The 15,342-nt window shown below is 47.5% G+C and overlaps 1 protein-coding gene across 2 annotated transcripts in view; it reads right to left on the bottom strand.

Annotated features, from left to right (window-relative positions):
* Nucleotides 1-15,342, bottom strand: part of LOC119970548 (EGF-like repeat and discoidin I-like domain-containing protein 3) — a 296,590-nt gene that overhangs the window by 152,600 nt on the left and 128,648 nt on the right. For both annotated transcript variants that reach the window (XM_038805352.1, XM_038805353.1), the window contains one exon: nucleotides 2,727-2,855. In XM_038805352.1, the coding sequence (XP_038661280.1) occupies nucleotides 2,727-2,855 (129 nt within the window). The remainder of the gene's footprint in view (nucleotides 1-2,726; nucleotides 2,856-15,342) is intronic.

Here is a 15,342-nt window from a genome sequence, read left to right as displayed (position 1 = left end):
GGGCGGCCTGTGGGGGGTTGGGGGGGGGAGGAGGGTCTCCGTCTCCGGGAGGGGCCTCCGGTGGGGTCTGGCCCACGATCGGGGCCCACAGGTCTTTTTTCAAATGGTAGGCAGTGACGAGTAAGGTACCACAGGGATCAGTGCTCAGACCCCAGCTATTCACAATTAATGATTTGGATGAGGGATTCACAATATTAATGATATTCATGAGGGAAGTAAATGTAAATCTCCAAATTTGTAGATGACACAAAGCTGGGTGTGAGGGTGTGCTGTGAGAAGGATGCAGAGCTGCTTCAGTGTCATTTGGACAAGTTGAGTGAGTGGGCAAATGCATGGCAGATGCAGTATAATGTGGATAAAGGTGAGGTTATCCACTTAGGTAGCAAAAACAGGAAGGCAGATTATTATTTGAATGGGTGTAAATGGCTATATATTGAGAAAGAGGAATGTGCAAAGGACCTAGGTGTCTTTGTATACCAGTCGCTGGAAGTAAGCAGACATGTGCAGCAGGCGGTAAAAAAGGCAAATGGTATGTTGGCCTTCATAGTGAGATGTGGGGTTACAGTGATAGGGTGGGAAGTTGGGCCTAAATGGAATGCTCTTTTGAGGTGGTTGGTACAGACTCGATGGGCCAAATAGCCTCCCTCTGCACTGTGGGGTCTCTATGGATTCAGGTACAGGAGCAGGGATGTCTTGCTGCAATTGTACAGGGCCTTGGTGAGTCCACACTTGGATTATAGCGTGCAGTTTTGATCTCTTTGTCTGAGGGAGGATATTCTTGCTAAAGAGACAATGCAGCAAAGGTTGACCAGACTGACTCCTGGGATGGCGGGACTGACAGATGATGAGAGATTGAGTTGGTTAGGATTTCATTCTCTGGAGTTCAGAAAAATGAGGGAGGATCTCATAAAAACCTGTAAAACTCTAACAGGACCAGACAGAGTAGATGCAGAAAGGATGTTCCTGATGGCGGAGGAGTCCAGAACCAGGTTCACAGTCTAAGGATAAGGGGGAGACCATTTAGGGCAGAGATAAGGAAAACTTTCTTCATCCAGAGAGTGGTGAGCCTGTGGAATTTTCTACCACAGAAAACATTGCAGCCGGGATCTACCAGCCATGCTGCACCTGAAATGCAGTACGTCGCGGTGCAACATGGGGGTAAATGCCGGGGTCTCTGCTCCCGGGATCCAACCAACTCACCACGTCTGGCAAGAGCTAACGTGATCTTGCGAGACATCGCGATGTGAAGCCCACCCATTGTGGGGGGAAATCCCTTTTTTGCAAATCTGCATGTTAGAGCAAGACATCTAGTCTCACTCCATTATGCAATTCACTGAGGTAACCAAGGCATTGGAATCTATCACCTTTGCCTTGGAGACCTTGGGCGAGAGCCATTCTGTACTCGTCCCCTCAAGCAAGGACCAGATGGAAAGACACTCATGGGGGGGGGGTCTCCCAGGAGATTGGAGGCCCCCAGATACACCCAATGGCCAGCCTGGCACCATAGCAGTGCCACCTGGATGCCAGCCTGGCACTGCTGAGGTCCCCAGTTGGAAGGGGCACTGCCAGGGTGCCAGGCTGGCAGTGCCAAGCTGGCATTTGTGTGTGGCAGTGATCGGGCCCTGGGGTGCCCTGTGCGCACGAGGTGCAGGGGCATGCTGAGGACCCCCTTATTGGTGAGGTGAGGCTTCAGGGGGATTTGTGGATTGCCTTGGGGAGGTTAAGAGCTAGGGACACCATTCTCCCTGCATTGAGGAGTTTCGGCGAGCGCCGTTCCTCAGTGCAGGACACGGGACTAAGTGTGGCCTCGGCCGCGTGTTCCCCACTGAGGCCCCGTATCTAATCGGAGTCGTGTTAGATAGCATTGTGTTTCTCGCTGCTGAGAGCGCCAGGAAACATGCGCCTAAACGCGCTCGCTATGCGACATATTTTCCATTAGATTCGATCGCGCCCTATATGTTTTCAAGAAGGAGTTAGATATAACTCTTGGGGCTAAAATGAACAAAGGATTTGGAAAACAGGATAAGGTTACTAGTTGGATGATTAACCATGGTCATAATGAATGGCGGAATAGACTCAAAGGGCCAAAGGGCCTATTCGTACTCCTATGTTCTATTTTTCTAAATTAGCCCTCTGCTCTTTTGCAGAAGATGGCCTACCCATGCCTAGATATCCGGTCAGTTAATATGATAGAGTGGCAAATTCTCCCCTCACCCAATCTTATGTCTCCCACATGCACTATTCTCATTGAAAGACAGAGTTTAAATACCATCTGCTAATTTGTATGATCTCACCAGAGATGTTGCCTTATTTAATGACAGTTTGCAACATTTTCTGTTGTATTTTGCTTCTAGTTGGCATCTTGATGTCCTTGGAATAATGTGTACCATACCTACTGTGGTAACTCTGTGAAGTGAGGCAGTTAGACCTTCAAATTAACTGGAAGTACTTTGAATAGCAAGACGCAGCCGTTATTCATTAAAATTATATTACAGGTTTCTTTCATTTAACAAAACATAACTAATGAAAAAAGAAACATCACCAACAATTGTGTATTAAACTAACAATGAGAATTCATCAAGATGAAAATGGTAGCCATTACTGTATAATATGCATATTCGTATTCGCTACATTGCATACAACTTTCTACCTGTACTAGTGCGTCACCATCTTAAATTAGCTAAAGACCTTGTATAAAGAAGATATGTAATTGGAGTAGAACTCACTATGCTGACAATGAATTCCACTGAATCCATCAGGACACCTGCAGATGTATCCGATAAATGTGTCGCCTCGGTAAGTGTCACTCACTTCGCAAATCCCTCCATTATGACAAGGGTTGGGTTGGCAAGCTCCTGCACATCAAAAAGAATAGAGCAGAACATCAGTTATGAAGGACACTTTTTTCCGACAGATTTGCTTAAAGGCATATGTTCAATTTAACAACTTAAAACCATTTAAGAAAAAATGGTGAAGGGAGAAATTCTGTTTCGTCATGCACAAGCATTGATTTCTGTGCAAACCAACACTGCATGTAGCCTTTAAAGGTAAGCTTGAAAGCACAGCCAGACTTTGTCCCTAATCACAGTCCTTGATTAAAGTGCACACGTGGGAATGTTTGATTATGGCAAGTTCAGACTCATCTATGGTTCACAACAGGATGGAAATGTTAGTAAAGTAACAAGAGTCATCATGTCCATAGCTGCATGAGTCAGTATTCATCACAGCTTTGAGGAAATTAAGGGAGGAGAATGGCAAGAGTGGAAAACAGTGAGGAGGAAAACGTGAATGTGTACATTAAACAAAACATGCAGGTATCACGCCTCCGATAGCAAGGCGTGAACAATACATCTTTTTTTATATTTCACGGCATGTTAATTTGCCTGATTGAAAATTCTTCTTAGACTATATTTTTCGGTGAGAGGTGAAGCAACAGCATTCGCCGCGGATCCCAAAGAAAGCAGTCACAAAAATCTAACAAACTCTCTGGTGTGAATTTATCTTTTTCCAATGTCAGTTTAAACCTGGTGCCACATCAAGGGACTCTCCAGGCATCCAGCAGCAATGATGTCTGCAAACTGGGTCAGCAACCAATCACATTGATCTGTTCACACAGACAACTAAACAAGAAGTTAGAAGCACTGATTACTCTTCACTTATACTTAAAAATTTCAGATAACAAAATAAACGATTAAGATAAATATAAGATTATGAAGGGTATGGGCTGGGTAGATCGGAAGCAGTGATTTTAGTTGAAAGGTCAACAATGAGCTCCAGGAGGTTTCGAGGGGATTTGAAGAAAACCTTTTTCATCCAGAGGGTGGTGCGAGACTAGAATGCACTGCTTGGGAGGATAGGAGAGGTGAGAAACTTCACAACCTTCAAAACGTATGTGGATGAGCATTTGAAATGTCACAACATTCAAGGTTATGGGCCAAGTGCTGGAAAGTGGAGATTTAGCATAGATTTGTCGGTGCAGACTCAATGGGTCAAATAGCCTCGTCTCTTCTGTACGACACTATGCGTGTGGCTAAATGCTAAAATATCTTACAAACTTTAAAATATTCTTAAAAATAAGTATTTTTTTAGCACAGTAGAGACATTTAACATTTCATAAATATTCAGTTATATATTCAAGGCCAGTTAGGCAGTATGAACTTAGTGTATTGTTAAAAATCTAACTACATCTTATTTAACAAGCATTCATTGACTCTTTTTTATTGCTTCGGCCTTACACTTTGTGGAGGTGGAAGAGGAAGATCTCAGCACTGCAACCTTTGGATGAGCGTAGAATGACTTACAGTACCTTCCGGATTTCCACATTATCTTGCGTGTGTGCAAACTCCAAATTTTGCAGTCCATTTCAGTGAGGTAGTGATGGTAAACAGTGACCGTTTTGCCATCATTACAACTGCAGCATTGGGCCAATGTTTGATTTAGCAGCAGATGTATATATTTTATTACCTGGAAACTTTAAATCTGCTGCAGGACAATGGCGTGTTTAAATTGGACAATGTGATAGTGCTGTGACCATTGTATTTAAACGCAGCATTCTTTCACAATTAAACTACTGAAACAGGCCATGGTTCGTGTTTTCATCTAATAGTTATCAAGCACCAAATCCTGCCCGAATTGCCTTTTCCCATTGCCAGGAAAGCTGAGCACAACTGTAGGACCCAAATTTGTTCAATATCATCAAAAGCACAAACTAGACAGTAAACCGAGGACATCCTGTCATTATGACTCACTCTTAAATCATGCACTATTTTTGCCCAATGAATCACTGCAAGACCTCAACAGATCTTGATTGATACACAGAAACATTTGTGGTTTTCTTCTTCAGTCTTGCATGAAAATTACTGCAGAATATTTCTGGTGGTTTCATTTCTTACCAAACTTCAACTCAATTTCTGGGTTCAGGTCACTAGTTCTAGAAATCTTCCACCATAAATTATTATTCTTAACGGCAGGTTGTTGATTTATGATGTATGCCTTTGTATATTTTTTAAAGATCACTGGTCCTGAATTCCACAAGAACCCATTTAATGGTATGACCTATTCAGCGTACATTCTGAGGATCACATTTGATGATTTTGAAGGCAGATGTTTCAGCTTTTGATGATAAATTTCATGATAAATTCCTGATGCCGTCTCACAATTACGCAACAAAAATCTTCTTTCCAGTGATTTTGCGGGCTCAATCCTTGTCGCCAATTTTCTATCACCAAGACCCAAAGAACAAAGAACAATACAGCACAGGAACAGGCCCTTCGGCCCTCCAAGCCTGCGCCGATCACGTGTTCAATCTAGACCAACCACCTGTATCCTTCTATACCCCGTCTGTTCATGTGTCTATCCAGATAAGTCTTAAAGATCGTCAACGTATCCACCTCAACCACCTCATTTGGCAGTGCATTCCATGACAGCCGTGCCGGGGATCGAGGCGGCTGAGGCCAACGACGGTGCCGATGTGCCCGGAGGCCGACGCCGGCCACCGATCGTAAGGGTCAAACTGTCCGGTGCAGAGAACTCTGGGTCTGCACTTAGGGGGACAGACAGGACGACAGCGAGCAGTAGTGCCTCTGCGACACCCCAGCTGTGCTCTCGCCCGTCAAGGCGAGTGTGATTGTTTGTCAATGGCAGTGCATTCCAGGCCACCACCACCCTCTGTGTAAAAAGCTTGCACCACACATCTACTCTGCACCTTTCACCCCTCACCTTGAACTTGTGCCCCCTTGTAATTGTCATTTCCATCCTGGGAAAAAGCCTCTAACTGTTCACCCTATCTGTACCCTTAATAATTTTATAAACTTCTATCAGGTCGCCCCTCAGTCTCCTTCTCTCCAGGGAGAACAATCCCAGTTTATTCAATCGCTCCTCATAGCTGATACCCTCCATACCAGGCAACATGCTGGTAAACCTTTTCTGTACCCTCTCCAAAGCCTCCATAAAAGGCCCAGCATTGGAAGTGAGATGAAAAGCCAAATTGAAGGGGGGCCGGGCACCCTGGTCTCGCAAGCGATCTGCTGGCAGCTGATACCCTGTCGTCTCTATAATATTTTGCCCATCATCGAAATATTACAAATTTGAAGAATTCTAATACTGTACAAAAACTTCAAAAGGAGGTTTGAAATCCCAACACAACTCTATTAAATAGATGTTGTTTGAACTCTGAATATTCGTGACTTACCGAATTTGTTTCAGTTAATGAATTCTCTTCAATTCAATGTTTTAGAAATGTTTGATGACCTATAGCCTTTCTCATTCTTCAATGTTGGTATACAATAAGAATCAGCCACTTTCATCACATTATCACCCGAGGACACTGCTCTAATGATTTTCACCACATTCACAAAGCGATTATTTTCTGTCATTCCTCATCATCCACCAAAAATCTAGACATTTTAGCCATGGGCTCATGTTGACTAACCTTGACATAGCTGCAGTATTTGGAAGTTGAGCTTTTTTTAATACAACAACATCAAAAGTAATATGAATTTCTACAAACCTGTGAGTCAACACAGAAATCAGTTGGCTATTTTATGGTGCAGGGGTCATTCTCTCAGTGATCCTTGACTTCTATTAATTCTCTGCCTGATTGGATCTGTAAATGTGTCTTCAACAATCAAATCTCAAAGGTTCAGTACATGGCATGGAAGCTCAACATCTATGCTGGAAGAGTTTAGAGAAAATCCAGCCTTATGTTAAGCCCTTTTTCTCAATTTGGGACATGCTTGGTACCTCTTGATATTGTGTGACATGAGAAGGCATCATAAACAAAAGCCATTTGGAAGGCTGCGGGACGTCCAGTGGAAATGGTGAAACCTGGCAACTGGCCATGACTGGTCAAACAACAAACAGATGTAACAACAACTACTTGCAGTTATATATTGGCTTCAAAGTAGTAAAAGGTTCTTCACAGGAGTATCAACAAGCAGAATTTGACACCAAAACGCCTAAGAGGCTGTTGGGGAAGATGATCAAATACTTGATCAAACAACTGTCCAAACTCATTGGAACTGGCAAAGCTGTCAATGAATCCATAATGATTCACCTGAGGAAGAAGCTGCACTCTGAAAGCTAGTGATTCGAAACAAACCTGTTGGACTTTAACCTGATGTAAGACTTCTCACTGTGCCCACCCAATCCAACGCCGGCATCTGGGCTTTATATTGAAAAAATAGTCTGGAGTTCCAATCAGTGTTTGATGTTTCATTCTGTCTGTTGACATCAGCCTGAGGAATATCATTATTAGATTTGTGCTGCAGTGAGTAACTTTCCAAACCAAGTTTGGCAGGTCCAAGTGATTATAAAACAGAAATGTTTGTTTTCATGAGATTAGTGAAAGAAAGTTCTTTGTGTTGAATGTTCTTTTATCAATTAGTTTTTCTTAAGGAAAGGGGTAACATCAATAGACTCATAACTTAATTTCATGTCAGCATGGCTCCTGAGATTAGTCTGTGATGGATATTCGGTGCGTTAGCATGGAGGGGGCAAAGGAAAAAGCTGGCGGGTGAGGACATGAGATGGCATGAGGTGCCACAAAGTTGGCATAGGGCTATAAAGGGCAATGGGGCCATTGGATAGAGAGACATGGGTTGCCATAGGGGATACGAGGCGCAATGGGGGTAGGCAGAGAGGCATGGCGTGGCATAGGCCATGGCATGTGGGGAGGGTATGAGGGTGAGGGGATGGGGGCTGGAGGTTTTTTTTTGGTATTAACCTTTTTAAAATTAAATTCAACAAAGTGTTGGAACACAGAGGGAGGCCTTCCGCTCAGGCTGCCTCTGCACTCTGCAGCCTCTGGACTCATTCCGGGACAGGCAGGCCTGACTTCTAATCCAACCCACGCCCTGCGGAAAAAAAATCAGAACTGTGGGCCGTCAACCCACCAGCGAAAATGTGGACCTACGCTGACAAACTATCTGATTCAGCCAACTGACAGTTACCAGGATGAGGGCAGAGATCGGTGGCTAAGGAATGAAAAGAGAATTGTTGTGGGGGATTGTTAGATAAAAACGTTATAACCTGAAAGTAAAGAACAATTAGCAAAGCCTGTGGAAAAACAATCAAGATCAGGAGAGCAAGTTAACTGAAACAGCAGTCGGACCAGCTGCCAGTAAAGTGGAGAAAACAAATCCAACAGAGCATGTGGCGAAATTGCCAATTTTTACAAAGGCACAAATTCACCTCCTTTTCATACAAAGACTGATGAATAAAAATGAATAAATGAAGGTTGAAAACTCTCTTCAACAATTCTAGATCTGACTTTCAACTCAATCAGCCACCATTTCTATATTCATACAAGAACATAATACAGTGGATACTATGGACCTGAAATTTATTTTTAAATGCTGTAAATACTCAACGGGTCTGTCAGAATCTGTGAAAGGAGAAACAGATGGGCTGGATTTAATGCGGTCTGTCGCGCTGGGACAGCCCACTGAATTATGAGAGAGCCCGCACATAAATCTCCAAACGGTGTCAAAACCTCCCCCAAGTAAATCGGGGTTGGGGGAAAAGGGGCTGACTGGGATTCCTAGTTACCGGTGGTGGACTGTCAAAACATTCATGTCTGATCAAGGAACTAGCCATCGAGCAGGAGGGACTGGTTGCTGAATCCTCGCTCCACCGGTGTCCTCAACCCTGCAATCCCCATCCTGACTTCATTCACATTTGGACTGGGATCCCACCATGATCCTGGGTCTAGGGTGACTACAGAGCTGTCTGCCACTCCTTATGGCACTGGCGGCTGGAAGAACTGCTGGTTTCTGATTAACTGGCAGCTCTCAATGGGTCCGGTCTTCAATCACTGCACAGGCCTGACAGTGCCCACTTAAGTGTTGAATGGCACTTGATTCAGTAGGACCTCCCTGATGGGGTGACACTGCCTGTTCTCTGACCAGTGGGCAAGAGACCTGTCAGTATGACAGAATCTTAGGAACAAATTCTCCAATTGAGAGACTAAATGCTGATGCAGGTTAGGTGGATTGGACATGCTAAATAGCCCTTAGTGTCCAAAAAATGATAGGAGGGGTTATTAGGCTATGGGGATAGGGTGGAGGTGAAGGCTTAAAGTGGGTTGGTGCTGACTCAATGGGCTGAATGTCCACCTTCTGCACTGTATGTTCTATGATGCCGGGAATGAATCGCGAGTGTTCTACATGGACGAACGCCCCGGAGCGATTCAAGTGCCGTTAATGGGCTACAGCCGGCGCCACGCTGAACTTGTGCAATTCCAATGCATGCCTACCCTCATCCTAGCCAAGGTGATGGCGTTGGAGCATGCCCATCCTGCTGATGGGTGGGCTGGGGCTAGAGGGTACCAACGGAGGTGACCTGGGGAGTGGCCATATGACCCATGGTGTTAAGTTCTCAGTGGGCATTCAGCAGCATGCGCATCCTCTGAGTCCAATGCGTCGGGTAAATTCGACCTCCTCGAGCGCGAGGGTGAGCTTGATTAAATTCAAGGTGGTGCACAATATGCATGTGACCTGGGCGAGGATGAGTGGGTTCTTTAGGGTGTGAGAGGTGTCGGCGAGGGCGAGTGAATCATGTGCACATGTGCACAGCTGCCCACCCTGAGTCCATGGCTCCTGGTTGCCCCCCTCCTCTGTCCCCCCGACCCTGGCAGATGCCCCCCCGGCCAGCGGCACAACTGTCAGTACACAAAAGCAATGTTGGACACTGGTTTTACCCCCTCCCATGCCCTCAGCAGCACCTTTTTCTCAATTTGAAATACCACAAGTGAACCTTGCCATGACTAATTTCTGCTGATAGAAGCGGAGCATCGCGGAAGACCCGGAAAATGCTGGTCGGGCCCATTAATGATACATCAACGGCTTTTACTGTACAATTTGCATGCCCACACTGGCATGGGGCGTAGAATGTATTCACCCCAGTCGAAGGACCGGAGCATGGCATTCCTTTTGCTGCCCGGCGACAACCTCGATTTTTGAATTTTCCACCCAATTGTGTTTTCCAATTACGGTGTCGGCTGATGGAGAATCCCACCCCTAATGCTTTCAGTCGATGGCCCTTCAACAGGACTGAAACACTGGGGTAAATGCCTATGCCACAATATGGATGAGCAGCAAGACACAGAGGTGACAGGGCACATAGATTTGTGCTGTGTGGGTGGCAGGGTATCGTGAGGGGATGTAGGGAACAACGGGTGTCGGTGTATGTGGACAACCTGTTGCTGTTTATGTCGTACCCGCTGGAGAGTATGGGGAGAATTATGGATATACTGGAAAGGTTTGGGACTTTTTGTGATATAAGTTAAATGCCGGGAAGAGTGAGGTGTTCCCGGTGAATGCGGCGGGTCAGGGAGCCAACCTGGGGGTGTTGGCATTTAGGATAGCCTGGGCCAGGTTTTGGTATTTGGGGGTCCAGGTGATGGGGGAGTGGGTGATGATGCACAAGTGGATGTGGAGGGGGAGGGCAGGATTGGTGGTATTTATGGTTATCTGGGGAGAAAGGGGGAGATAGGGTGAGGATCAAGAATATTTGGGAGGAGAAGTTAGGGGGAGATAGGATGGGGAGCGTGGAGTGAGGCAATGCGTCGGGTAAATTCGACCTCCTCGAGCGCAAGGGTGAGCTTGATTCAATTCAAGGTGGTGCACAGGATGCATGTGACCCGGGCCAGGATGATTGGGTTCTTTAGGGAGTGGTGCACAGGTGTGAGACGTGTCGGTGAGGGCGAGCGAATCATGTGCACATATTCTGGGGCTGTGAGAAGTTGGAGAGATCGTGGGAAATGGCACTCGGGGCACTATCTAACATTGTGAGGGCAGAGGTCAGGCCGAACCCATTGGTGGCGATCTCTCAGGTGCCAGAAATGCTGCGGCTGATGGAGGGAAGGGGGCCGATATCATGGCCTTTGCCTTTCTAATTGCCTGGCAAATGATATTGCTGGATTGGCGGTCGACACACCACCAGGGGTAGCGGCCTGGCTGGGGGACGTATATGACATCCTTCAGCTGGAAAAGATCAAATTCGAGTTGAGGGGATCAGCGGAGGGCTCAGAGATACAGTGAGGACTGTTCATGACAATATTTGAGGAATTGTTTGGGTGGGGAACATTACAAACTGTGAATTGTGGGGGTGTTGATTTGTGTTGTTGTATGTTTGGAATAAAATACATTGGGCAAAATTTTCCCAAAGGGAGACAAAGTGCCGACGCCGGAGTGAAAACCGGAGTGTTTCACTCTGGCGTCGGAGGCCGCTCCTCGCCCCCTATTCTCCCACCTCCAGGGGGCTAGGAGCGGCGACGCGTAAATGACGCGGCCGGCGGCGCTTAAATGACGTCACCCGCGCATGTGCAGGTTGGCTGGCGCCAAGCCGCGCATGCGCGATTTCCATCCTCCCCACGGGCGCCCCACACGACATGGAGGATTGATCTCGCCGGTGGCGGAGGGAAAAGAGTGCGTCTTTTAGAGATGCCGGCCCGACGATCGGTGGGCCCCGATCGCTGGCCAGACCCCCACTGAGCACCCCCTGGTGCTCGATCCTCCCCCCCCCCCCCCCACAGGCCGCACACGCAGCATTCACGCGCTGTTCACGCTGGCAGCGACCAGGTGTGGTTGGCGCCGGCGTGTACCGGTCGTGTTGGGCAGGCCACTCGGCCCATCCGGGCCGGAGAATCGCCGCGCGACCGTTGGAAACGGCGATTCTCCGAGCGGCCTGTCGTAAAACGCGGCACGCCATTTTGGGGGGGGTGGGAGAATCGCGTGCGGGTGCCAGGGCGGCGTGGCGGGAAACGCCCGGCACTCCCGCGATTATCCCACCCGGTGTGGGGGTCGGAGAATCGCGCGCATTAACTAAAAAGGTTTGTGCTGTGTGCTGTCATGCTGATTCCTCGTCTCCATGCTGCCTCTGAACCATTCCCCCAGAATCAAAATTGGGATGGGACGCAGGGTGGTGGGGGTGGATTTGGGGGGTACTGTGTGCTGAAAGCAGCATCTAGCCATTTGAGTCACTTTAAAGGCCCAGTAACATTTATTTTCAGATGGAATTTTCCAGTTGGCCTTCATGCCTTCCAGTGTATCATGGAAGAGTGCAGCCCCCTGAAGTTAGCCACCCAGCACAAGGCCAGTGGACCAGGACTCCAGTCAGGCTGAGAATCCCTTCCCACATGCCTGGCTTTAGCTACAGTCGCAGGCTGCCCTGTGGAGGGCTTTCCTCAACAACCACTCCAACACACCCACACACACACCCCTCCCACCAACAATGGTGATCTGGTTCCTGAGGGGATTTTTTATTTCAAAGTTAGAAAATTTGGCGGAGGGCACCTCGGTCTTGGACGCCATCCCTCTCACTTACTGGAAAATATATCTCCTTACTTCGACAGTGCTGGAGGGACGCCTTTTAAAAAAAATGTATTTACAGGATGTGGGCGTTGCTGGTGCGGTCAGCATTTATTGCCCATCCCTAGTTGTCCTTCAGAAGGTGGTGGTGAGTTACCTTCTTGAACTCCTTGAGGTGTAGGTACACCCACTGTGCTCTTAGAGAGAGAGATCCAGGATATTGCCCCAGCGACAATGACAGAACAGTGATATATTTCCATGTCAGGGTGCTGAGTGACCTGGAGGGGAAACTTCAGGTTGTGGGGTTCCCAGTTATCTGCTGCTCTTGTAATTCTAGATGTTAGTGATCATGGGTTTGGAAGTTGCTGTTGAAGGAACCTTGGTATGTCCTGCAGTGCATCTTGTGGATGTACACATAGCTGCTACTGTTCGTTGGTGGTGGAGGGTTTGAATGTTTTTGGAGGCGGAGCAATCAAGCAAGCAGCTTTGCCCTGGTGTCGAGCTTCTTGAGTGTTGTTGGAGCTGCACTCATCCAGGCAAGTGGAGAGTATTCCATTATACTCCTGACTTGTGCCTTGTAGATGGTGGGCAGGCTTTGGAGGGTCAGGAGGTGAGTTACTCGCCATAGGATTCCTAGCCTTTGACCTGCCCTGGTAGCCACAGTATTAATATGGCTAGTCCAGTTCAGTTTCTGATCAATGGTAACCCCCAGGATGTTGATTGTGCAGGATGCAGTGATGGTAATGCCATTGAATGTCAAGGAGCGATGGTTAGATCCTCTTTTGAAGGAGATGGTCATTGCTTGACAATTGTGTGGCACGAAAGTAACTTGCCACTTGTCAGCACAAGCCTGGATATTATCCACCAACCACCGAATTCGGCGCAAATGGGGATTTTCAGCGAACGCAATTTTTTGTCGTCGGCGACCGGAGAATCCTGCCCATTATTTCCGCTTCCACCCTGTCAAGACTCCTCATGATCGTCACTGTTTCAATCAAGTTGTCTCTTACTCTTGTTTACAACCTTTGGGCGCGATTCTCCCAAAACGGGAGAAATCGTAAGGCTGGCGTCAAACCCGGGCGGGTTTGACGCCAGCGCCCCCCTTCCCGACCGTGAACCGATTCTGGTCCCCGGTCGGGGCTAGCAGCCCGACGCCGTAAGCTCCGGCATCACGGGCTTAATGAATTTCGTTAAGCCCGCTTGCCTGAGTTTGCGCCGGCTGACGCGTCATATGACGTCAGCCGCGCATGCGCGGATTGGAAGACTCCAACCCGCGCATGCGCGGATGACGTCATCGCGTATTTGCGCGAAACCCGCGCATGCGCGGGCCGGGATGCCCCTCAGCCGCCCCGTGAATGGATACTGCGGGGCGGCGGAAGGAGAAATAGTGCACGGGCATCGGGCCCGCTGCCCGCGATCGGTGCCCACCGATCGCGGGCCCATGGCACCCTTGGCACGGCCGTGGTACTGCCGTGCCAATCGGTGCCATGGTTATGAAATGCGAATGTTTACGGCCGTTTTTACGAACGGCCAGACCAGGTCTGTTTCCCGTTCGTAAAAACGGCGTAAAGGGCTGGGACTTCGGCCCATCTATCAGCTGAGAATCGCTGCCGGCCGTAAAAAACGGCGGCAGCGATTCGGGTCGGGAGTTGGGCGGGGGGGGGGGGGGGGGGAGAATAGCGGGAGGGCTGGAAAACTGTCGGGAAGGCCCTCCCGCTATTCTCCGACCCATCGTGGGGGGTGGAGAATCGCGCCCTTTATCTTTGCAACCGCCTGCCACCAAAATCTATGTTCCTCTGACTCTGCTTCCCCCCACACTCCCCTATTGGCCACTGCTCTCTATTCACCTAAGTTCCACATTTGGGAGTCCCCTCCCTAAAACCTCCACATCATTTTCCTGCTTTAAACTCACATCCTCGATCAGGCCTACAGTATTGCAAGGCATATACACACAGAAACACACCATTCAGCCCAACTAATCTCTGTTGGCGTTTATACTCAGTGTGACTCTACTCCCATACCATCTACCTCAACTCATTTTTCATATTCTTTCCTCTTATCTATTCTTCTAAGCACTTACTGAGCAAAGAATCTTCTTATTATTTTCCCATTGGACTTTTTATTCAATCCGTTTCTATGGATTGGCATCCATTATTTTCTGATTATATCTTAGGACAATACATAAACATTTTCCATAAAAATACACAAAATATTTGCCAGTTATGCAACCAGTATGTTTTTCATGGGAGCAACGTTTTTCATATAGAGCTCATAATGTAATTTTAGCCCTTTATCAGCACATAACAAAATAACAAAATAAGCCACAATTTGAACTGATAATATAAAGTGAATGGTAGAACCCTCAAGAGTATTGAAAGTCAGAGAGATCTAGGTCCACAGGTCACTGAAAGGGGCAACACAGGTGGAGTAGGTAGTCAAGAAGGCCTACGGCATGCTTGCCTTCATTGGCCAGGGCATTGAGTATAAGAATTGGCAAGTCATGTTGCAGCTGTACAGAACCTTAGTTAGGCCACACTTGGAGTATAGTGTTCAATTCTGGTCGCCACGCTACCAGAAGGATGTGGAGGCTTTAGAGAGGGTGCAGAAAAGATTTACCAGGATGTTAACTGGTATGGAGGGCATTAGCTATGAGGGGCAGTTGAATAAACTCGGTTTGTTCTCACTGGAACGATGGGGTTGAGTTGCGACCTGATAGAGGTCTACAAAATTATGAGGGGCATAGACAGAGTGGATAGTAAGAGGCTTTTCCCCAGGGTAGAGGGGTCAATTACTGGGGGGCATAGGTTTAAGGTGTGAGGGACAAGGTTTAGAGTAGATGTACGAGGCAAGTTTTTTTACACAGAGGGTAGTGGGTGACTGGAGGAGGAGTCGCTGCTGGAGGAGGTGGTGGAAGCAGGGACGATAGTGACATTTAAGGGGCATCTTGACAAATACATGAATAGGATGGGAATATAGAGATACGGACCCCGGAAGTGTAGAAGATTGTAGTTTAGTCGGGCAACATGGTCGACAC

The sequence above is a fragment of the Scyliorhinus canicula genome, chromosome 8, assembly GCF_902713615.1.
Source record: "Scyliorhinus canicula chromosome 8, sScyCan1.1, whole genome shotgun sequence".
Classification (NCBI taxonomy): domain Eukaryota; kingdom Metazoa; phylum Chordata; class Chondrichthyes; order Carcharhiniformes; family Scyliorhinidae; genus Scyliorhinus; species Scyliorhinus canicula.
This window is presented reverse-complemented; position numbering and strand designations above follow the sequence as displayed.